General features: G+C 34.8%; 1 protein-coding gene across 1 annotated transcript in view; it reads left to right on the forward strand.

The window, feature by feature from the left end:
• The window catches only part of ANO5 (anoctamin 5), a 103,711-nt gene extending 91,983 nt beyond the window's left edge, over positions 1-11,728 (forward strand). The window contains 5 exon segments of the mRNA XM_017858470.1: positions 1,177-1,382; positions 2,962-3,140; positions 4,478-4,583; positions 7,960-7,981; positions 7,984-11,728. Of these exon segments, the coding sequence (XP_017713959.1) occupies positions 1,177-1,382; positions 2,962-3,140; positions 4,478-4,583; positions 7,960-7,981; positions 7,984-8,180 (710 nt within the window). The 3' untranslated portion in view covers positions 8,181-11,728.
• Positions 11,729-25,126: the final 13,398 nt, after the last annotated feature.

A 25,126-nucleotide genomic window follows, 5' to 3' on the forward strand; every position in this document is an offset into this window, starting at 1 on the left:
AGCCAACAGACACATGAAATAATGCTCATCATCACTGGCCATCAGAGAAATGCAAATCAAAACCACAATGAGATACCATCCCACACCAGTTAGAATGGCGATCTTTAAAAAGTCAGGAAACAACAGGTGCTGGAGAGGATGTAGAGAAATAGGAACACTTTTACACTGTTGGTGGGACTTTAAACTAGTTTAACCATTGTGGAAGACAGCATGGCAAGTCCTCAAGGATCTAGAACTAGAAATACCATTTGACCCAGCCATCCCATTACTCGGTATATACCCAAAGGATTATAAATCATGCTGCTATAAAGACATGTGCACACATATGTTTACTGCGGCACTATTCACAATAGCAAAGACTTGGAATCAACCCAAATGTCCATCAGTGACAGACTGGATTAGGAAAATGTGGCACATATACACCATGGAGTACTATACAGTCATAAAAAATGATGAGTTCATGTCCTTTGTAGGGACATGGATGCAGCTGGAAACCATCATTCTCAGCAAACTATTGCAAGAACAGAAAACCAAACACCGCATGTTCTCACTCATAGGTGGGAACTGAACAATGAGAACATTTGGACGCAAGAAGGGGAACATCACACACCAGGGCCTGTCGTGGGGTAGGAGGAGAGCGGAGGGATAGCATTAGGAGATAAACCTAATGTAAATGACGAGTTTATGGGTGCAGCACACCAACATGGCACATGTATACATATGTAACAAACCTTCATGTTTTGCACATGTACCCTAGAACTTAAAGTATAATAATAAATGCATACATACATACATACATAAAAGTAGATGGGCTAGCAAGATTGAAAAACTTGGTTACCTCACTAAATTGCTAATACAAATGTAAAGACTACACAAGCATAAATCTAAACTTAGCCCATAATAAAAGGCAAAGAGGAATAGATTTTCTTCTAACAAGCATATTTCTAAAGGAAGAGCAAAGAAGGAACTCAGCCATGCATATCCAGTTTCTTCTTCCAGTTCTAGCAAGCAGGTGAGTCCCCTGTGGAGGGGAGGAACTGGACAGACAGACAGAAGCCTGAATTGTCGTATTCGTGTGGATCACTCCAAAATGAAGGAAGTAGCAGGATTTAGGCAGGGTGTTCTTGTCTTTCTCCTTCACAATAATGACTTCATGCCTTTGTCTTTTCTCTACAGTTATTCAATTTGGATTTGTTACACTATTTGTGGCCTCTTTTCCTTTGGCTCCTCTTCTTGCTCTCATAAATAATATTGTAGAGATTCGAGTGGATGCCTGGAAACTTACCACTCAATACAGGAGAACTGTAGCTTCTAAAGCTCATAGCATAGGTGTTTGGCAAGACATTCTTTATGGAATGGCTGTCCTTTCTGTTGCAACTAATGTAAGTGGACCTATTTCGGTGGGGTGACTTTGTATTTCATTTTGGGGGGCACGGGGAGATGCGAATGATGCTTAATCTTTACATTGATTTCATCATGGTGATACTTTATAAAGCTAAAACATCCCAAAACTGTTAAGCACTGACCAATATAGAAAAACCGATGTCATGCAAACTCTTAGAAATACAAGAACAATTATAAAATTACTCTCATTAAAGTATGACACAGTTTCACAGCATGTGACAAAGTAGACAGAAAATAAGTAACAGTATAATGTGTTTGGATAAAATAATTAAAAAAATGATTATATTTGTATGTGTATACTACAGAGAATGTACATTTACCTGTTATGTTTATGAAACACTTAAAATGTAAGAAAAATAAATTTCCAAAAGTATAACGTTTACAATGCATTTTCACTTACAATATACTTCACAAATTGAAGTTGATAGTAAGATAATCAAAAAAGAAAATCTAATACTTTTAAGTAGGATTCATATAAGAGAAAACATAATTGAAATCATAGAGCTTAATTTAAATGAAAGCCTATAGGAATGAGCCAAAACCACTATTACAAAAAACTCCATTGCCATACATTTTAATTATTAAAAGAAGACTGGAAAATGAGCTGAGTATATAACTTAAGACACTATCAAAAATTGTAAATCAAATTGATAGAAAGTAGTAAAAAAGAATAAAGATGTAATCAGAAATAATCAAATTAGAAAACAAAAAGTGACATAATTCCTAAGTAAATCAAGAGCTAGACAAAGTAAGTAAAACTCTGGAAAAAAAAGTATGAGAGACTGCTGTGTACCAATTTACTCCAATAAATTTTGAAATATATTTGAAATGACCACTTGTTTCGAAAGCAAAAATTGTCAGATCTATTCACTAAGTAATAGAAAGCCCTAATGGACCATTAGCCATAGAAATTACATTAGAATTTTAAAGCATAGCACTAAAAATACAGGTGCCAGAGCCAGGTGGTTTTTAATGGACATATCTAACCTAGAAGAAATATGCTATTTATACTATTCCAGAACTTAGGAAAGGATGGGAAAATATCATTCCCGTGGAATCAAATGCTGAAATTAATTGCACTGAACTGTGAGAAATTTGCAAACACATGATATTCAGTTTCTTCATTCCTTTCCTGTTAATCTCTTACACACACACACACACACACACACACACACACACACACACACCCTGCAGTCCTAGCTCATTGGGTTAGTCTAAGAAAGTGAATTTGGTTAAGGATAGTAGAACTGTGCTGTTAAACAATAAGAAATATAAGAAATAGCAAGGCTTGATGGAAAGAACATGGTTCTTGGAGACAGATATATTTTGGTCTGACTCTCTACTTAGCCACTTTGTAGCTATGAAATCCTGGAATACTGATCACACACTGTGAATGAGCTGTTTTGTGTTTCAGGACAAAGACTTGCATATTACTATGATTTATAATAGTATTTAATTATTTTGCATCTGTACAATTTATGGTACTGAGATGTACAAGTCAGACATTATTAAAACTAAATTGGCAGCCCATGATCTTCCTCTTTTTTTATTCTTTAGGCCTTTATTGTTGCATTTACGTCGGACATCATTCCCCGTCTAGTTTACTACTATGCTTACTCAACAAATGCCACGCAGCCTATGACAGGATATGTGAATAATAGCCTGTCAGTATTCCTGATAGCTGATTTTCCAAACCACACTGCACCTTCGGAAAAACGAGACTTCATCACTTGCAGGTGATTTGTTTGTTTGTTTAAGTTTTAGTTTTATCCTTTAAGTGTATTTCTTAAGTTATCTATTACCTTTATGTCTTACAATACAAAGGATTTTCTTAGGGCAACAAAAATCCTGTATAAATAAAGTGTATCCATTCTAGAATTCACACATTGTATGATTCAGATTTGAAAAGGTAAAATGGCAAAAACTAAGAGATTATGGGTAAAGATAACATTAATTTAAATTTTTTTTTTACTATCTAATTTATCAAAAGGGTTTGTCACCAACAAGTGCCCCTTAGTCCAAAGCTGCAATAATCTATAGATCATACAACATTGTCATATTGTATATACATTTAACTTAATTGAATTTATCTGTGTCCTCAGAAAAGAGAGTGTGTGAGAGAGAAATAACAATATAATTATATGATTAGTTCACCACCTATCCTGCTAAAAGATTTTATTCTGTATAGGGAATATAAAATTGCATATGTGAACCTATTGTTTTTACACTCAGTGTATCATGTACTATGGGATCTTTTCACCATACAATTTAAAGACACACACACACACACACACACACACACACACACACACATGCTTATCAAGGCCCCTTAATTTAAACCAGCTGTTTCATTTGAGACTCCAAAAAAAAAAAAAGAGCAAAATATTGGAAGACAAGCAGACATTATTATATTGCTATACTACATATTTGAGTATAATGAAATCATAGCCTAATGTGTTTAAGAGCATGGCTACTGGTGTCAGATTTCTGGATGTGATTACCCACTAGCTGGACTAACTATTTCAGTAGGACCAGTATCCAGTGACTTTGTAGAAGAGAATGAACACACAAAGTTGGACATTAAGAAAACTTCAGAATTGTGTTAGGAAAAACAAAGCAATACAACATCAGAACAGCCAAGAGAAAACAGAGTTTCAAGAAGATAGAAGTGGCCTATAATATTCTTATTTTTGAAAGTCAAATCGAAGGATTAATATATACCTGCAATTTAAGGATAGGACAGAAGGAAAGGATTGGCAGTGTTAAGGAATGGGAAAAGAGGAAGTGGAAGCAGCAAATTTTGAATAACTTAATTGAGAAACTTGTCTTTGAAGGGCAAGAGAGAAGTTTCACTTGTGTGTTTCTTCTTAGATCTCTTTTGCATGTAAGTAGCATATACCCTGACTTTATGTGAACAAGAAAGATAAATGTTTCATAATATCAATTAACTTTGACCTGATTTTTCTGATCAACTAGACAGGTCTGTTAAGAGAAATAATAAGAAATTATGTTAGGTCTCTCTAGGTGAAGCTATAACTATTTTTTTTTTTTTGCATTTACTTCCACTTTTCAGGTACAGAGATTACAGATATCCTCCTGATGATGAGAAAAAGTATTTTCATAATATGCAATTCTGGCATGTCCTTGCTGCCAAGATGACCTTCATCATTGTTATGGAAGTAAGCTGTTCTTAACTTTCATTCCAGTTACTCTCTTCTCTCTTTAGGCAGGTATTTCCAAAGGTAACCTCTCATCAGAAAGTCAACAATATCTCAATAAATTGTCTTGAAGGAAGTATTGTATCTGTTGTCATAAAAAACCTTAGGGATATTTTCAGTACAATGGATTGCCTATTACTCACTTATTGCTGTTGAACATGTCATGGGGACAGGAAAGGAAAGGAAAACAAATATGGTCTTTTTCCCTTGAAGTCAGGAAAAGGGGAAATAACCCACGGATTTTACAGAGTACCTATTATTTACTAGTTCCAGAGGCTGTATTAAATCATAACAATATTGTAAATTAGACCTTATCGCTCACCTTTGAAAAAGGAATCTGAGATTCAGCAAAAATAAGTAGCTGGCTTAACATTAACTAACTAACATTAATGCTAGGTCTCAATGCCAAATGTGCCTCACTCCCAAGTTTATACTCTATCTATTATTTTTATGCTTCCTCTCTTGTGGAATGTCTAGTGTAATTATAGAGATAAGGCATGGAAGAAAAGGTAACCAATACAGAGGCAGTATTGGACAAAGTTTCAAATTGAGTGATACAAATCATATGGCAAGAAGGCCGATCAGGGAAAGAAAAGTAAAATAAAGGCACTTTTTCACCCTGGAATAAAGCCCAATAAAAGACAATCCTAACCCAAGAACATGCCATTCCAACCAGTTTCTGTTTAATTTGTTTTTATTGTTATCAAGGTTTCACATGTAATTTTAAAAATCAAATAGTTCTGCATGTCAAAAAAACAAAAGAGCAATCGTACATAATATTCCTGCCTACCCTAAAATCCTAATATCCAAATTAAACATCTCAACTTTTTAAACTCATTCTTCTAGTAGTTACCCTTGTATGGCAAAAGAACATGATTTCGCAGTTATATATTTTTAGTTTTTAGTTTTAGGTATCAATTACTGACATTCTACTTTGGCAGATCTCTCACATACACACCCACACAGAGAGAAAGAGAGAAGGGAAAAAAAACCTTGAGAAGGGAAAAAAAAACTTTATCTTTCTCCTACCGCTCAATAGTTAAAGCATTTTTTTGTCTTATTCTGAAATTCAAAACCTCAGGAAAGAGGAAGTATTTTTGATAACTTATTTAGCAGCAATATATGATCTAATTTAAGGCTATTGATAGCTTTTATTTATTATTTTTAGAGTGACTCTTCATTTACTTTGCTGCAGAAATATTTAAGTGTTTGATACAGAGTGCCACCTGAGACCCTGCTGTTTATACACTAAATTACATATTTTTGATATTTAATCTCAATTCTGAAATATTTCTGTCCATCAGAGTTTTGAGTAAGATGTTTTATATAAATACAATAGTCAGGGTTTATAAATTATGACTTTATAAATATTAGTCACATCTGTTTCCTGTCTTACATTCTGAACATATTTCTATTATAATATTGCTTTTCTTTTCTCCCTCTGTCTCTTAGTTCTTTATGAAGTTATCAGTCTTTCATTCCAACATTTTGCATCAGAAGTTTAGATCACCTTTCAGCCAGTAAATTACTTCAGGAATTCTTTTGTTTTAATTTATTTATTATTTATATTAATTTTTCTGTAATAATTGCAGACTCCCACCAAGCATCATCCTGGGACTTCTCTTCATCTTGTCTTCTATTGGAGACTATATTTTCTGCAATCTATGTTTCTCACATTTTTGGTTTACTAACTTATTTTGGTGAAGCACATCTTCCAGTAATATCTGAGGAAAATTATGGGCTGTCCATTTTGAGGAATTGAATATCGAAAATTTCTTTTCTTTCCTTACATGTGATTATTTGGAATAGAATTTATAATTAAAAGTTGTTTTCTTGAAAAAATTTTAATCAACATTATTTTGATATTCCTGAAGTTTTGAAGACATTGCTTCATTTTCATTCAGCTTCCAGTATTGCTACAAAATGCAATACTATTCTGACTCCCCAGTCTGTGTGTATTATCTATTTTTAAAATCAATAAGGTTGTAGGATTCTCTCACTAGCCCCGTTTTTATGAATCTTCGCAAGGTGGTTCTTTGCTATTTGTCAACATTCATTGTTTTAAACACTCATTGAGCCCCTTAGATCTAAAAACGTACTTACGCATCAAGTTGAGACAATTTCCTGGCATAATTTCTTTGATAAATTTTTTTCTTTCTTTTTGCTGTGTCTCTGGAACTGCTGTTACTCAAATTTACACTTCCTAGTTTGAAATTCTAATTATTTGTTTTCTCCTCTATGAAAACCTGGATTAATATATTTTTTAAAATTCTACTTTTTTATTTTACTCCTTTCCTTATATCTGGTTCTTTTTTTTTTTTTTTTTTTCCACGTCAGAGACTTTCCTACATATTTGGTGGTTCTGCTCATGTTTAAGAGTGTGGCAGTGAAAAGCTGACTTTAAGCATTTTGTGCAAACAGGAGTGATGTCACTTGGTGGGTTTCACCATAGGTTGATAAGGTAGTGAGCTGACATTTTCATTGGATCCTTACAAAATTTTGATATCCACAGTTCTGCTTTTACAGAATAGTTACTTTTCCCAGAGAAAACTCTTTAAATCTGCCTACTGAGATATTTTGTGGCTGCCTGTGTTCTAAGACCTGAGCAAGGTAGCGGGGACTAAGTATCTCACAGTTCATCGTGCTGAATTTCACTGTTTTTACTTTTTCTTTTCAATATGTTTTCATACATCCACTGTGTCTGGTGCCCCTGGATTCACAGCTTTCTGGTATAATTTCTGCAGAAAATAAACTCTTCAGCTGCTTCCAGGGTATAGTATGGAGTAAAAGAATACCTGGATACAGATGGGAGAAAGGCTCCGAAAATTCAAGTGCTCCTTAGGCGAATTTTTATCTAATCCTCTTGTTTTCAACTCCAACTCACACTAATACCTTCAAAAGTCCTTATTGCCTTCTTTCCTGAACTTTTCTGACAATCTAAAACAAAATTGGCTTTTGTCTTTTTGGTTTCCACTGTCAGTCACCACATCATCATTTGCAAGTTTGCTAGCCTTTTTCAGTCTTTTGAGTCTAATTCCTTTATATCTAATTCCTTTATAAATATTGTACCAGCTTTTCAGGAAGGAGCAGTGATAAAGAGTATATTCAATAATCATGTTCAACTGCAATATTGCTAGTTACATATTTAAGTATATATTTATTTGTTTAATGTTGATCTTTGTGTGAAAGTTCTAGGACAGGGACCATATCTCCTTGCTTGCCTTTCTACCTCATATGTTGAGCAGTTTTTTAAATAAGTGAAATGATTTTTAAAGACTTTCTGCTGAACATGTGACACCTCTAACAGCATCTAATCTTTCCTTTATATTTCCTCTAGCATGTTGTGTTTTTAGTTAAATTTTGCTGGCCTGGATGATACCTGATGTTCCAAAAGATGTTGTGGAGAGAATCAAGCGAGAAAAGTTAATGACTATCAAGATTCTCCATGATTTTGAGCTCAACAAATTAAAAGAGAACTTGGGAATTAATTCTAATGAATTTGCCAAGCATGTCATGATTGAGGAAAACAAAGCACAGCTGGCTAAATCAACAATCTAATCAGCGTAATGAGGAAGCAGCAGGTGGTCTGCCTTACTTCACTTTTTCCTCTGGGTTTAGGGCCAGAGGTCAGAAGCCATGTGTCAATATTACCCCCCCTTTTTTTTTTAACTCAAAGTTTTTATACACTTTTATAGAGGCCAACTTTGTGATGTTGGAAATGTACTACTTCTCTGCTTCATTGGCTGGGCCCTTTCCAGATGTTGTTTTCTGAGGTGCTGTAAATGACTGTTGAAATTGCAGGTAGAATCAGAATACTGGGAAATTATGGAGTCTTGCAGTTTAGTAAGAAACACTGGCCTTGGGCTGTCCCATCACTTTCCAGTGCGTCTGTTTATTTTTATGGTCTTCTCTTGGGTTATTTGATACCTCCTTCCCCATTAAGAAAATGTTGGGGCAAAAGAAAGGGATCAAAGAGGCTGACTGAGCCCTGTATATCCTATCATTTTAAAATGTGCAAATGAATTGCCAAGATCAGATGACATAAGAAAACTCACACATTAAAGTGTTAATGGATCATAGCAGAGGTTTATTCCTGACACATTCAACTACAATCAAAATCCCAGATAGTTCTTCCTGGTAAATGCAGAATTCCTTTTCTCGAGACTGGAATTTTGGGTTTCAATATAAAACAACTTGGTTCTTAGAGATAATAATTTGGTCATAATAGTTTCAAGACTGATCTTATCTGGAAAACATTATGAAGCTGTTAGATTGCTTCAGGTTCTCAAGCAAAGATACAATAGAGAAGTAAATGTGTTTTCTCAGTAGTTAATGGATGCAAGACAATGTATATTGATTAATTTGTGGATTTTAATCTAGAAAATTGTTAAATTTCTTAAAAATCACTTTTCTTCTGGAATGCCAATTTCACATCATGAAGCCTTTTTGTATAAGTTAGGTACAAGTTGTTTATGATAAACATTTCTTTGCTTTAAAATAATTGCAAAGCTTTTAATAAGTTTACAATCTTTTCTATTGATGTGTCATCTTATACAATGCTCAGTGCCTTGTTCCAATACCTCTGACACAGAAGAAGTCATGTTGTTAGCTAGTGATTTGATGTGATGTAACATCTTAAGTGTAAGCTTGTCTTAAAGAAATTGTCAGTATAACAGCAACCACAGACTTGAACACCAAAAGTGAATCAACCAACTAAGAATGAGTTCATAGACTTGATAATCTAAGGGGTAAAAATGTTTGTTGAATTATTCCTCTCAAATTTAGGCTTGTGTTACATGCACAAAAATCCTTGTTCTTTTTTCACTAAAAAAAAACTAAGTATATATAAATTTGTATATCTATACACACACATATCTATATAAATAATTATTAGCACTAGAGTGATACAGTCAAGTTATGTAGTATTTGAATCTCTAGTTTCAAATTATAATTCACCTCCAAAAGAATATTGTTTTATAATCACACACATAAGAAATTTTATCACAATATTTAAAACTAACATTTCATTATCTAATGGTAATAAATTATTGTGGTACTGCCAGTATTAAATATATGGCAGATGGTATTAACTACTGATCAATAGTAAGCATATAGAACTGGGGATTATGATTTTATAAACTATGAGACAGTCAGCCCAGTTTGGACTGGGACTAATGCCCGGTACTGATTTGTCATCCACTGAGTAGACTTTATGAATATTTTTGAGTAATTTGAAATGATCTCATTATTGTAAGATGATTTCATATGTAGAGTCAGAGTTACCATGATATCTACCACCAATGCAGGATTTTTGGTATGTCAAATCAAATTCTCCATTGCTTCAGTGTAGAGTGCACACAGCTCATATTGCTTCCTTCCTGGGTGCTGATAAAAATAAGAAAGAGCATGGAAACTGGTTTCTTGAATATAAGCTTTAATTTTTAAAGCTTAAAAGTATTCGTAGAGCTAGACTGTATGATAAATAAAGACAAATTTAATTCACAAAGTTATCTGTACAATGCAATTTTAAAATATACCAACTAAATTTTGGGTTTCTGGAAGTGTATGGAGAAAACAGCAAGGGAAGAAATTGTTTTTAAGATGAGTAAATAATTCCCATGATTGATAGATATTTTCCTTTTAAAATGTTATGGACTGATATTTTTTATTCACATTTAAATTTCTTACCAAGAAGTTTATCTTTGTTTTTCAGGTTTAAAAATGAAATACAGGTATTCCTCACTTGCCTGAAAGCGTGCTAACCAAAATCAGGAGCCAAACCAATTCAGATAGATGTGTCTCATCTAATTAAACCATTGGTTTTTATAGGAGGGCTGCATTGAGAGAGCCCAACCACCACATATAAGTTGATAATTACCAGTATGGCAGGTGATTATATCCGCTGACCAAGTGCATAGTTTTGTTTTGTATTCAGAATGTTCTAGGGAACATCTGAGATTTTATGTGAAATAAACTTTTAAGTGCCAAAGCCAAAACAATACTTAACTCTTTTCAAATGCCCTCTTTCATCCTTGCCTTCAACAATTTTCCTTTGTACACAGGAAGCAAAATCTACTTCAAAACATTTATTTTAGAGGAATCCATTAAGAAGGGAATGTTTTACTTAAATGAAATGCTGTCTTACTTTTGCTGTGTTTTTTGACACTTCTTAGCTTTCATATTCCTCTTTTAACCAAGCCATTCTGCAAGTTATCAAAGAAGAGGAGAAGGAAGAGGAGGACAGATGAAGGTGATGGGAGATGAGAAAGAGTAGGAGGGAGGAAAGAATTATTTCCTTATGAATCCTGTGTGTGTTTCTTTGGAAGAAAGAGCTGTTCCGAGGAAGCTTGGCCCAGCTGCTGTTGATAAGAGGTATATCTCTTAACAAAGACACTTAATTAAAGTGAGAGAAAAGCTAAAGAAAATTTCAATGTGACAACCATTATGTGTCAAAATAAAACTTAGATTCCAAAGTGGAATTTGTAGCGTTGGGCGCTATGAGTAGGTATGGATCTCTGTTGACTCCAGTTGAAGGTGAGAAATCTGTAACCATCATTCAAAAAGGGAATCTATTATTTTGAAAGAAACTCTCATATTTCTTTTAAATTGTTAATAGTTGTTATATAACTAAGAATGTTATGAAGAAAATAGCATTGCAAAAGCACCATTGGTCAGGCTTACAAGTCAGCCACAGTGAATCGGTATAACTACTGTGTTATTCTTTTTCTAGACAAATTTTGACTCCTCTACTTTTATGTGTAATAATTCCAGTATTCTATTTATTTCAGCATTATGTGAAAATGATGAGAATGTTAAAAGAAAATAATAATGTGGTTTAATTGGTGTGAGATACCTGCTTCCATCTTCCTCAAAGGTTTGACTAGGTGTATCTCTCCTGTGTGTGCGATTATGTCCCCTGGTGTTAACCCAGGAAATGAGTGCTCCTTTTTAAAATTTCTTTCTTCCAAGTTTTTTTCTTCCAGGAAAAATAATATGCAGTTATGCAGGAAAAGCTGTCTTAAATAATGTGTACATAAATCTCAAGAGAATCTCAAGAGAATCAAATTTAGCACAATGAATAAGGTAATACATTAATATTAACTACATTTTGACATGAACTCAATTAATTCCACAGTAAAATGTTGATTTTTTTGGATTTTTATTCCTTTTTGAGCTCATATTTGTTTACGAAACATTAAAAATACATATATATATATATATATATATTATAAAAATGTTTAACTCATGAAATTACATGGTTTTTGCACATGTAGATGTTTGCATATTGACAATGCAAATTCCTTTAAGTAGAAAGCTGGATAATCCAGAAAAATTTGAGGTGGTAGTTTTTGTTGTCTTATTTTTACTACTTTGGAAGATAAGGTGAACAGAAAGTCCCCCAAAAAAGAAAAATTGCTGTTGAAAATTACAGGTAGTTAGATAGCAATGAGCGGGGCAAGAGAGGTCTGACACACTCACTAGGAATGAATGTGATGATTACACGATATCATACTTGCCTTCTCTAAAAAATGATAATTCTTGCAACCAGGGAGAGGCAACCTCCCTGATGATCCCACACCTGTTAACATTAAAAAGTGTTACTTGAATGCAGGCACCACGGAGAAGCAACTTCCTGGGATGCATGTTTAAGAGACAAACTGGTGAAGTGATGACTTCCGGCACACTCCACCTGAAAAAGGAAGAAAGCCTCAGATGGGTGAGTTCTAATCCAAAGGGTAAGGAAGAGCACTGCAGATGCAGAAATTCCACACTAAGGGAAAGAATCATGGAAAAGAGGACAAGCGATAAGTCCCAGGATCAATGGTTAAATGCCTCTTTTTTCTCCTTTGGAGCTTCAGGTGGCCCACTTAGGTCTCCACCCAGTGAATTTTTCCTTTTTTTTTTTTTTCTTTTCTTTTTTTTTTTTCCTATTCTAAAGCCTTTTAAAATAAAATCCCACCACTGCTCCAAAATGCCTTGGTCTCTTCTGCTTTTGCCCCTCAATTGAATTCTTTCTTCTGAGGAGGCAAGGACTGAAGTTGCTGTGGACCCATACGGATTCGCCTCTGGTAACTCAGGGTAACTTGGATGTCTGCCACCGCTAACAGAAAGAGCTCACACATATTTTTTCTAGTCCCGTGTTTTTCATAAAGAAGTCCACAACCTTGTTCATCAGAATTATCTGGGTTTCTTGTTAGAAATGCATACCCCTAGGTCTCTATTCCCAGATCTCTAGAAACAGAGTCTTTGGAAGAGACGCTTTAAAAAATCTCTTTTGGGGGATGTTTTGGGGAATAGGGGTGGGGGAGTAATAATACTGATGGTAATTTCATAATATGCCAAATTCCCTGGCCCAAAGTATTTGTACAATGACTCTCAAACATTAATTTATTGTTCCAGCCCGTTGAAGAAGTATGTTAAGACAGGTAGTCAGGGTTTCCAAATTTGTAGAACTGTTCCAATTCTGTTGTATATGAAAGTAGTTAAAATCCTACAGCCTAAGAGCTCTAGCCCTTTAGTTTCTATTTTTTATTAAAAAAAGGAAGTAGTAAATTAAATTTATTTGCTTTTACCAATATATTCAAAAAAATAAAAGTGTAGACTGGACAAAAATTATGGTGGATACATCACATTCTAAGAACAAATAGAACAAAGAGTTTAACAGACAACATTTAATCAAGAAAGCAAAGCTGTTAGGAATATCATGGAATAAAGGGTTGTTTATAGAAAATAGCCCTTTTTAAATTGTGAAAGAAATGGGAAAGCAATGGTCTGGAAGAAAGATTTGGAGGGTAATATGGTTTGGCTGTGTCCTCACCGAAATTTCATCTTGAAATGTAGCTCCCATAATCTCCATGTGTCCTGGGAGGGACCCAGTGGGAGGTAATTGAATCATGGGGATGGGTTTTTCCCATGCTGTTCTCATGGTAATGAATAAGTCTCACAACATGTGATGGTTTTATGAAGGGCAGTTCCCCTGCATATGCTCTCTTGGCTACAGCCATGTAAGACGTGCCTTTGCGGCCGGGCGCGGTGGCACAAGCCTGTAATCCCCGCACTTTGGGAGGCTGAGACGGGCGAATCACAAGGTCAGGAGATCGAGACCATCCTGGCTAACACGGTGAAACCCCGTCTCTACTAAAAATACAAAAAACTAGCCGGGCGAGGTGGCGGGCGCCTGTAGTCCCAGCTACTCGGGAGGCTGAGGCAGGAGAATGGCGTGAACCCGGGAGGCGGAGCTTGCAGTGAGCTGAGATCCGGCCACTGCACTCCAGCCCGGGCGACAGAGCTAGACTCCGTCTCAAAAAAAAAAAAAAAAAGACGTGCCTTTGCTCCTCCTTCACCTTCCACCATGATTGTGAGGCCTCCCCAGTGATGTGGAACTGTGAGTCCATTAAACCTCTTTATTTTTTGATAAATTGCGCAGTCTTGGTTATTTCTTCATAGCAGTGTAAAAATGGACTAACACAGAGAGTCAGAGAAGAATAACTATTCAGCACTCCTGAAACACTGCCATAGGTAGAGAACTTGAAGCTTGTAGAGAGATCCATGTGATATGCTGAAGTGAGACTGGGAAGGAAAGCTAATGAAGAAGTCTATGGGGAAGTGTTACATTTGTCTAGCTACTGTTTCTATGATTCTGCAGCCAAGAATCATACACAAACTTGGAGCACACTGCTGGTCAGGAATAGTTGGACATGGAGTGAAAAAGAGTGAGGAGAGGATAGAGCCCACTAGACTCCAATTTGCGTGTTCTTTATCACATCTGTCCTCAAAGACCAGAAAGAAGTCTTTCTGTTGCTTTACTTCTGTATGCCTCTTGTACAAATCTAACCTGACACCAGATAAAGAAAAGTCTTTGAGCAGTGCAGTTCCAGCTTCACGTAGTAAGGCTACTGGCCATTTGAACAAAATGATTAATAAAATAGACACAATGTGCTTTCATTAAATGTTGTGCTCAATAACTGAGGAATGGGGATTTCTTTACAAATACATTCTAAACACTAACAAAATCGGGTCAAATACCAAGCCCCACCCAAACAACAACAACAACAACAACAAAAACCAGCAAATCTCAGATGACCAATATAAATCAGATAATTTTCTCTGTCCACAATAGAATGAAATTATAAAAAAATAAGATGGTAATCAAAACAAAGTTTAGAAGATAATTTTTAATTACATTATACCAAAAATACTGCACAGCTCAAATTTTGTGGAATATACTAAATATATTTTGTGGTGGTTTTAGAAGCAATGTATAGCATTTAATTAGGCTATTAAAAAAAGAACAAAGAAGTTAAGCATCTAAAGAAGTTAGAGAACAGCAGTATAAACAAAAAAAAAATGTACAAGGAAGGGAAAATCATTTTAAGAGGAGGAGTTACTGAAAAGTATACAGAAAACAATATCCTTAATGGGAACATATTAGACTTATACCCTTTATAATTAGCAATAAGAAAGCACACTTGCAGCAATACTAGCCTACTTTTCAGACTATCGCAACCCCAAGAACCACTAGAAAACTTGGTAATGTGTTTTAAAATGATTGAAAGTATCAGAAAATGAAATACAAAGGGTTTTATAGAAACAATACCTAGGAGAGGAGACAAAAGCAGAGAAGTAAGCATGTTTTTTGTAACAATATTTTCCCTTGAGGAAATTGTAGATTCAAGAAGAAAAAAAAAAAAAAGGCTGAAAGAGAGGTTCTGCTGAGCTTTCAATTACAACTTGGGAGAAATATTTAGGGTCTATCAAGGATAAAAAGCCCTGGTAAAATTTCAGTACTTTCTGTGGAGACATTAAATATAAAGACACAGAATGGTTGAAATGAACATAAGGGGAAAAAAGATATTCCTTGGAAACACCAAAATAAAATCGATCTATACTAACATCAGGCAAAGTAGAGTGTGAGGCAAGGTGTAACAGTAGAGATTGAGATATTGTATAATGATAAAGTGATACATTTAAGAGCAATACATAACTAAACATGTATTCATCTAATAACATACAGGAAAACTTATCAAGAAATGTTGACAGAACTGAGAGATGGTAAACCCACCATTTTATCTGGAGATGTTAACATGCTCTTAATGACTGATAGACCAACGGAAGCAAATGCAGTAGGATATGCAATATTTAAACTGTACAATCAATCAATTTGACAACTGACAAATACATATGTGTGTATATATATAATGTATACACACACACATATATATACACACATACAAACATGAGAAATAACATGCAACAATGGCAAAACACATATTTTTAAGTGTACATGGAAGATTTCCAAAATGATTGTATCCTGGACCTTAAGGCAGATGAAATTAATTTTGAAGGACTGAAATCATTTAGAGTATTTCTCTGACTATAGTAAATTAAACTAGAACTCAATAGCAGAAAGATAACTAGAAAATCACCAAAATGTTTGGAAACTAAGCAAGCAAAACACAGTTCTCAATATATATGGATCAGAGAAGAAATCTCAATGAATATTAGATAACATTTGAAAATAAAAATGAATATTTATATTTTCAAATTTGTTGGAATCAGCTAAATCATTGTTTTTAGAGAATCCAAGTGTGTGAAAAAAAATCCATGCAGAGGGGTGACTCAGCGCGAGATTTCAAAGGCCAAGCATATCAAAGAGAATTTGCCAAAAACGGGGCACCCCAGAGTAGGGGTCTCAAAGCCCAAACATAGTGAGGTTGGTGAATTCATGGGAGAACAACCTGGTTCGGAGAGTTAGTTCAACAATGGTGGGAATGGCATAAATGCATTCACACAGGATGAAGGTGGTCCTGGCTGTAGGTATTGATCCTATAAAAGGTGAGGAGGGCATCTATGCAATGCCAACCCAGCACGGAGAGCCAGAGCCCAAACCAGGTGATGACCACACCCCCAAAAAGGTGTAGCCTGGAAGAAGAAATAAGAGTCAGAATGTGGCAAGGAGTGTGGACACACATGGTGGTAACATGACATAGAGTTTTGAGGCCCGACTGATGTGAAGAGAGCACCCACATAACGCTAACGCTGGGATGAGGGAAGGGAACTTGTCGTGACCTGACATAGTATGATGGAGCTAGGCGGGGTGAGCTGGGACTCACACAGGTAGCCAAATTATCTGGAAGTATCAGAAACTGAAAGTGAGGCATTTCGAGGATGGGATGTCATTCTTGCAGGCTGTGATGGTGGCAACTCAGTTGAGGTTTGGGGCTCAGAGAGGAATGAAGAGGTCATGCACATTGAGAAAGGGGTGGTCGGGGTGATGGGAAAGATAGGTTATATACAAAGGCTTAATCAAGTATGTGAAAACACTAAGGATATAATCAGCTGGAGATGGGAGTTACAGATCTCTAAAGGAGAACCATAGAACGACTCCTCTAGTGTTTGATTGAAATTGGAGGTAATGGATAGAACTAAGGATTTTTCATATGTAGATATAGAAATAAATCTAAATGTGAGTACACACACTCACACACAAAATGGCAAGACGGGGGCAGGCAATGTCCAAGGTGATCCTGAAACATTTCGTTATGCTAGAAAGTAAGAAAATTCTCAAAGGATGATTCAACGTGTTGTAAAAAGAATATAGGAGCCAGATTTAAAATGCATAACCTGAATCTAATCATGAATAAACATTGAACAAACCCAAACCTGAAGGGCATTCTACTAAATCACTCTAATTCTCAAAGTAGCAAAGATATAAAACTAATGAAAAGACTAAAGAACTATCCTAGATCAAAGTATACTAAAGAAATTTGACAAAATTGACAAACACAGTGTGTGATCATGACCCCAATGTTTTTGCTACGAAAACCAAGATTGGTATAATTGATAAAACTTGAACATTATTTGAGTATTAAATTGGAGAAATGTGTCAATGTTAATATCCTAATTTTGAAGGTTGTATTGAGTTTCTGTGGAAACTGTGTATTTACAGGAAATACACACTAAAGAATTGTGAAGGAAAAAACAATACTGGAATTATAAAAAAAAGCTAATATGATACAATGGGAGAATATATTTTCAAATCATGCGCATGATAAGAGGTTGACATCTAAAAATACATAAGGAATGCAAACAAATCAATAGTAAGGAAAGAGATAACTAGATTTTTAAAATAGAGGAAGGATCTGAATAGACATTCTCAAAAGAAGAATACAAATGGAAAGCAGATGTACAAAAAATGTTCAAAATCACCGATCATAAGAGAAATGCAAATTAAAATCACAATGAGATATTACCTTAAACCTGTTAAAGGGTTATTATCAAAAAAAAAAAAAAAAGAAAGAAAGATAAAAAGTGTTAGCAAGAATGTGGAGAAAAGGGAACACTTGCACACTGTGCGGGGTGCAGCGTAAATTAGGACAGCCATTATGGAAAGCAGTATGGAGGCCCCGCAAAACATTAAAAATAGAACTATCATATGATCCAGGAATCCCACTACTGGATATGTATCCAAAAAAAATGACATCTGTATGTAAATGAGATATCTGTACTCCTATGTTCATTGCAGTACCGTTCACAATACCCAAGATATGGAGTAAATCTAAGTGTCTATCATTGGAAGAATGGATAAAGAAAGTGTAGTATATAAACACAATGTGATACTATTCATCTTTAAAATAGAAAGAAATCCTACCACTTGCTACAACATGAATGAAGGTGGATGATGTTACGTCAAGAAAAGGCAGGAATAAATAAATACTACATGATCTCACTTATATGTGTAGCATAAAATAGTTGAACTCATAGGAACAGAAAGTAAAATGGTGGTTACCAGAGTTGGGGGCAGGTGGGATATTGGGGAGATGTTGATCAAGGAACACCAAGTTGGACAGGAGACATAAGTTTAAGAGATCTGTTGTATGTCATCACAATGAGTTAATAAATATATAGTCGAAAATTGCTAAGAGAGTAGATTGCAAGTGTTTTCACCACAAAAATGTATGTGAGATAATGTCTGTGTTAAATAGTTTGATATAGTCATTCCACAGTGCATACCTATATCAAAACATTGTATTGGACACTATAAATACATGCATGTTTTACTTGTCAACTACAAAGAAATAAAGAAATCTCTAATATAAATTGTTACCTAAGGGTGGCAGATGGAGTCATAAAAGAAAATGGAAACATGTCTCTTTAATAGTAATGTTTTGATTTTGAACCCTGTAAATATTTAAACATAAAAAAGAGAGATCAAAATTTAAAAAAATCACACTAAATGTTGTAAATTAAAGTAAGCAAACTAAACAAAAGAAAAATAATTATTTCAAGTGATTTGGTGCATAGTATTCTGTGCATTCTTAGTGTGGTATGTTCTAAATATAAAAAGAACTGCAAAGATACCTTAAACGTCACTCTGTAGTTTTATTGTTAGTAGAAATGTTGGTATTTTGAGTTTGAAACTATTTTATTTAAACAAGCACATAAATATGTTTATATTAGGAATGAAAATTATCAATTAAAAAATAAAAATATGAAATAAGTTTTTTAAGTTGTAATATTAAATTTGAAAGAGAACTGTCCACATGAACTCATGATTATTTAATGTCTTTCATGTATCTACTGAAAGTGTCAAGAAGAAATTAGAACCTATTATAAATAAGGACATATAGCACCCAGATCTTGGCTTCTAAATTGATCTCTCCATTAAAAAAAAAAAGACTGACTCCAAGTTTATGGAAGAAAATAAGATAAACCTTAAATTCATTTTTAAGCAGAAAGGAAAATTTAAGCACTGATGGATCACGTCAAAAGAGTCTGAGACAAGCCTGTACAATGTGGCAAAACCCTGTCTCTACAAAATACTACAAAAATTAGCCAGATGTGGTGGCGTTCGCCTGTAGTCCCAGGTATTTGGGAGGCTGAGGTGAGAGGACCTCTTGAGCCTGGATGGGGCTTGTGGGGACAGGGCGGGGAGGGGAGTTGCAGTGAGCCAAGATCATGCCACTGCACTCTAGCCTGGGTGACAGAGCAAGACTCTGGCTCAACGCGCACACACACACACACACACACACGCACATACACACACAGGGTCAGCCTGAAGGAGTGCCTTATGGTCAAATTTGAGAAAATCTGAGCATCAAAAAACATACTAGCTATATATGATTACAGCATATTGAATAAATATATATATTAGGTCTATAAAACACTTAAAAAGAGAAAACTTAAAGAATGTCAGCTATTAAACTTGGAAGGAGTGATTTTAAAAATCACTATTTTGAGTCAGGCATGGTGGCTCATGCCAGTAATCCCAGCACTTTGGGAGGCTGAGGCAGGTGGATCACCTGAGGTTGGGAGGTCGCGACCACCCTGACCAATATGGAGAAACCCCATCTCTGCTAAAAATGCAAAACTAGCCGGGTGTGGTGGTGCACGCCTGTAATCCCAGCTACTCAGGAGGCTGAGGCAGGAGAATGACTTGAACCCAGGAGGTGGAGCTTGCGATGAGCAGGAGATCATGCCATTGCACTCCAGCCTGGGCAACAAGAGTGAAACACTGTCCCTCCCCCCCCAAAAAATCATTATTTTTCAGTCCTCTCATGTAGTAATTGATCTGTGAAAGTATTATCATTAATTGCTAAATATATTGTATAGTAAAAGGGTTCGTAAGCAGAGAATATTAACATGGTGCCAAAGTATCACTTCACATACTACTTGCTAATTGCAAAGAAAATGATGTATTTTTACAATGGGAAAATCTTATGGCTATCAACCTTTTCCTTATCATCAAACTTAGCATTGCTAATTGTGGAACAACTTAATATCATATTATATAATAAGATATAAACATGTAGTACAGAACATAACATCTGAGGTATGTTTAGACTTCTAGTTTACAGGAAATCTAGGGCATAGAAGCACAAACATGGTGAGGAACCATGAAACCAATGCAGAATGTAGTATACCCTTATAAGACCTATAGCCATAAAACATTAAATGTAATGAAAAATAGAGGAGGAATGCTGTTGTAGATTAAAAGAGAACATTAGCCTTGATATAATATTGATATTTAAAAGTAACACAAACTATAGACTTCAGGGTAGCTGAAGATAATAGTAGTGCCGCCAGTCTGCCAATATTTTCTTCCAAAACAATACAAAACAACAAAAAGAGAAAAGTGAATGTATAAAAAACAACAAAACAACAAAAAGAGAAAAGCAAATCCATGCTTCAGCGTATCTTGAAGAAAGAGAATGGTTGAAATTTCACATTAACTGTGAGTAAAGGTAGATAAGTCACCAAATCCCAGTTAACAATCTTTCATATTCCTGCTCTACACCCATCCTACAGCAAGGCTTTACTGTGAACGAAGTTAGACCAAAAACAAACAAATGGAAAACCACAGGGAAGACAAAAGAAAGTTATCAAAAGGGCCTAACGTTGATGTAAAAGTGCTGCCCCAAAATTGAGTACATCAAAGTCTAAAAATACTCAAAAAGTGTCTGGGCAGATCAGAACACAGAATGCAGGGAAGAGAGTTCAAAGAATGTGCTACTTCAAAAAAGTCTTATAATCATGACTCAAAATCCAAAGACACTGGATTGGCAAAAGATTGGTAAAGTTGATTTCATAAAAAATTTTTAAAATGCATTACAAAGGTACCATAAGGGAAATGACTAACTGGGAGAAAATATTTGCAAATTAGACAAAGAACAAATAACTATTTTATAAAGAACCCTAAAAATTAAAGTACGGAGGACTGAGGGCCTATAGAAAAAATGGGACAAGAAATGAACAGATTATTAATGAAAACTATATGAAAATGGTCAACAAATATATGAAAATTGTTGAACTTATAATTAGAGGAATGCAAATTGAAACAACACTGAGGCAGAATGTTTCCTATCAGATTGGTAAACATTTAAGTTTGATGATGAATCCTTTATGAGGCTGTGAGGAAAAAGGCACTCTTTTACATTCCTAGTGAGTTATAAACTGTACAACCCACCAAGAAGGTAATTTATTGTTTAGGGTTTTGTTTGTCTGTTTGTTTGTTTGTTTGAGATGGAGTCTCTGTTGCCCAGGCTGGAGTGCAGTGGCGCGATCTCGGCTCACTGCAAGCTCCTGCTGGGTTCACGCCATTCTCTTGCCTCAGCCTCCCAAGCATCTGGGACCACAGGCACCCGTCACCACGCCCGGCTAATTTTTTTGTATTTTTAGTAGAGACAGGGTTTCACCGCATTAGCCAGGATGGTCTAGGTCTCCTGACCTCGTGATCCGCCCGCCTTGGCCTCCCAAAGCGCTGGGATTACAGGCGTGAGCCACTGCGCCCAACCTATCGTTTAGTTTTTATTCCATTTGAGGGTTCTATCCTACATGCTGATTGATTTTAATTATTTTTTTATTTCAAAGTCTGTGAAATGTTATAATGGTTATAACACCCAACAAAACTACATATGCATTGTTTTCTTTCTTTTTTTTTATTATACTTTAAGTTCTAGGGTACATGTGCATAACGTGCAGGTTTGTTACATATGTATACTTGTGCCATGTTGGTGTGCTGCACCCATCAACTCGTCAGCACCCATCAATTCATCATTTATATCATGTATAACTCCCAATGCAATCCCTCCCCCCTCCCCCCCATGATAGGCCCCAGTGTGTGATGTTCCCCTTCCCGAGGCCAAGTGATCTCATTGTTCAGTTCCCACCTATGAGTGAGAACATGCGGTGTTTGGTTTTCTGTTCTTGTGATAGTTTGCTAACCATTATGGAAAACAGTATGGCAATTCCTCAAGGATCTAGAACTAGATGTACCATATGACCCAGCCATCCCACTACTGGGTATATACCCAAAGGATTATAAATTATTCTACCACAAAGACACATGCACACGTATGTTTATTGCGGCACTATTCACAATAGCAAAGACTTGGAATCAACCCAAATGTCCATCTGTTTTCACCTAGCATTCCTTCTTCCAGAAATCTATTCTAAAGATGTATCTTGAACAATACAAAAATACATATGCAATAGGTTATTCTTTACAACACTGTTTATAATTGCAAAACATTAAAAACAATATAAATGTTAATACATAGAACAGTGAGTGCTTAAGTAAACTGTAACACATCCACACAATGGAATATTATTCAACTGTGTAAAAAAGAATAAAGAAATCTGTCTGAATGGATATGGAATGATTTGCAAGATATACAGTTATGTGAGAAAAGCAAAATCCAAAAGAGGGCCTATGGTATGCTACACTTGGTGTAAAAGTGAATTGGATAAAAAAAGTATATATATATATATATGTATGTATATCTGCTAATTTTTACAAAAGAAATAGAAGAATACATCAGAAACTAATGATATTACTTACCTACAGGAAATGGATGAGAACAGAATAAATATTGGGTAGAAGGGATGAGGATTAACAATGTTTCTCTAGGCATACCTTTTCAGTACCTCTGACTGTTATAACTATGGTAATGTTTCACAAACCTTGAAATTAAAAAAAAAAAAAAGTCCATCAGGATGTAGGGTACAAACCCCAGATGGAATACAAATTTAAAAATAAATAACTATATTAAAAGTGAATAATAAATCCACTCTACAGGGCATAGGGAAGGAAAAAAAATAACCTAAGTACCTGGAAAACAATTTAATTTGACTATATGCTATACACCTAAATACAGAAAGAACTATACTTACATACTATGCTCTAGTTAGTTAATGTGTTTCTCACAGGAATATTAACTGGCAATTCTGAAATTACTTATATATATACTAGAATTGAAAAAATAAGTAAATACAATGTGGATAATGACAATAGGGTTTATCACTGTCAGAGAAAGAAGTTATAAATAACAGAAAGAGAAAAGAAGAAATGAATTCTATAGTTTTAAGTGGGAACTAAAGATAACAAAATACTCATAATAGATTAGATAGATGATAGATAGATAGATATAAAAAATGTAGATGTGCATATTTTAATGTACATTCTTATATTTTCTAGTTATGTTCTCTGAGAGAGCACAGGAAACAATGACACTACAGTAGTGCAGACTACAAACTAGCCTCAGTGGACTCTGGGGAAAAATACTTGATTCTAAACACTAGAGCAGAGAGAATACAAAAGGAGTCTCAAACATTTTTTGGTGACAGAAAGTAAGAGAGTGCTCAACAAATGATGGGACATGTCAAAGGACACGGAAGTCAACCTGCAGGAACTCCTAATAACTAAACTTAGAAAAATTAGAGGAACAAAATGAGTAATAATAATAATAATACCCACTAGTTAACGCTGATACAAACAAATAAATAAATGAACAAATGAGGGAAAATATATTGAAGAATTCCAAATAATAAATTGGAAGGAATGAGAGAGGCAAATCACATTAAACATAAACCACAGAAATAATTGTTAAAGGCTAAAATTAATAGGAGAAAGCATGATAAAAATAGGACATTTGAAAAGACTTAAAGAATCACTACCCACAATGTATTGATTTAATTCAAAGAGAAAAAAATAACAACTTTGCAATAGAGAATGTTGTCATACACTACTTTAACCGAGTAATCAAGATTAACATCACCAGTAATAACACATATTACTATCATGTATCCTAGTATAATGCACTGAGGACACATCAGTACTTTGGTATTCGTGCCAAAAAGGCATTGCCTCAATCTAATTATGAAAAAAAAATCAGACAAAGTCAAATTAAGATACATTCTACTAAAGGATTAAATCATCAAAACAAAGAATGAACAGGTAACTGACAGATGAGAGGAGAGTAAAAAGGCTTGACAAGTACTAAGTGAAATATGAGATCTGGGGCTGGATCCTAGACTTGAAAAAGGACATCAATAAGAAAACTAGCGAGATTAAAATACGTGAGTAGTCTAGCTAATCCTATTGTATCAATGTTAATTCCTTGCTTTTGAAAATTGTACTGCAGTTGTGTAAGGCACTAATATTAGAGAAAGCTGGGTAAAGGGTAGCACTATAATTGCAATTCTTCTGTAAGTCTAAAATTATTTCAAAACATAAAGTTTAAAAAAAAAACATTTTGTGGACAATTGGAGAAATGTGGACATGGATTATGAGATGATATTCATCATTGTTAATTCTGATAAAGGTATTTTGGTTAAATAGGAATAATACCGATATTCTTAAAAGATGTACATTGAAGTAGGTAAGACAAAGTGACATGATGTCTAAAACTTAGTGTCAAATGACTCATCAAAGACGTACTAAATAGATAAAAGAAAATGACTCAAATTATTAAAAACTATTGAATCTAATTAGTGAGTACACTGACATTTAGTTACAGTATTTTCAAGTTTTTGTACTTTTGAAAATTTTAAAATAAAATTTGGTTTAAAAAAATCACACAATTACCCTTTTATTCCACATGGACGTTGTAGTCAGAAAATATAGGTTAAAGAAAGCAAATATGTATAACTCATAAAGCAACCAACAAAACTGATATTTGTATCTAGATCTACCAATTTGCACAGGATACAGGGGTTGGAGGAAC

The sequence above is a fragment of the Rhinopithecus bieti genome, unplaced genomic scaffold (genome assembly GCF_001698545.2).
Source record: "Rhinopithecus bieti isolate Rb0 unplaced genomic scaffold, ASM169854v2 scaffold_2350, whole genome shotgun sequence".
NCBI lineage: Eukaryota > Metazoa > Chordata > Mammalia > Primates > Cercopithecidae > Rhinopithecus > Rhinopithecus bieti.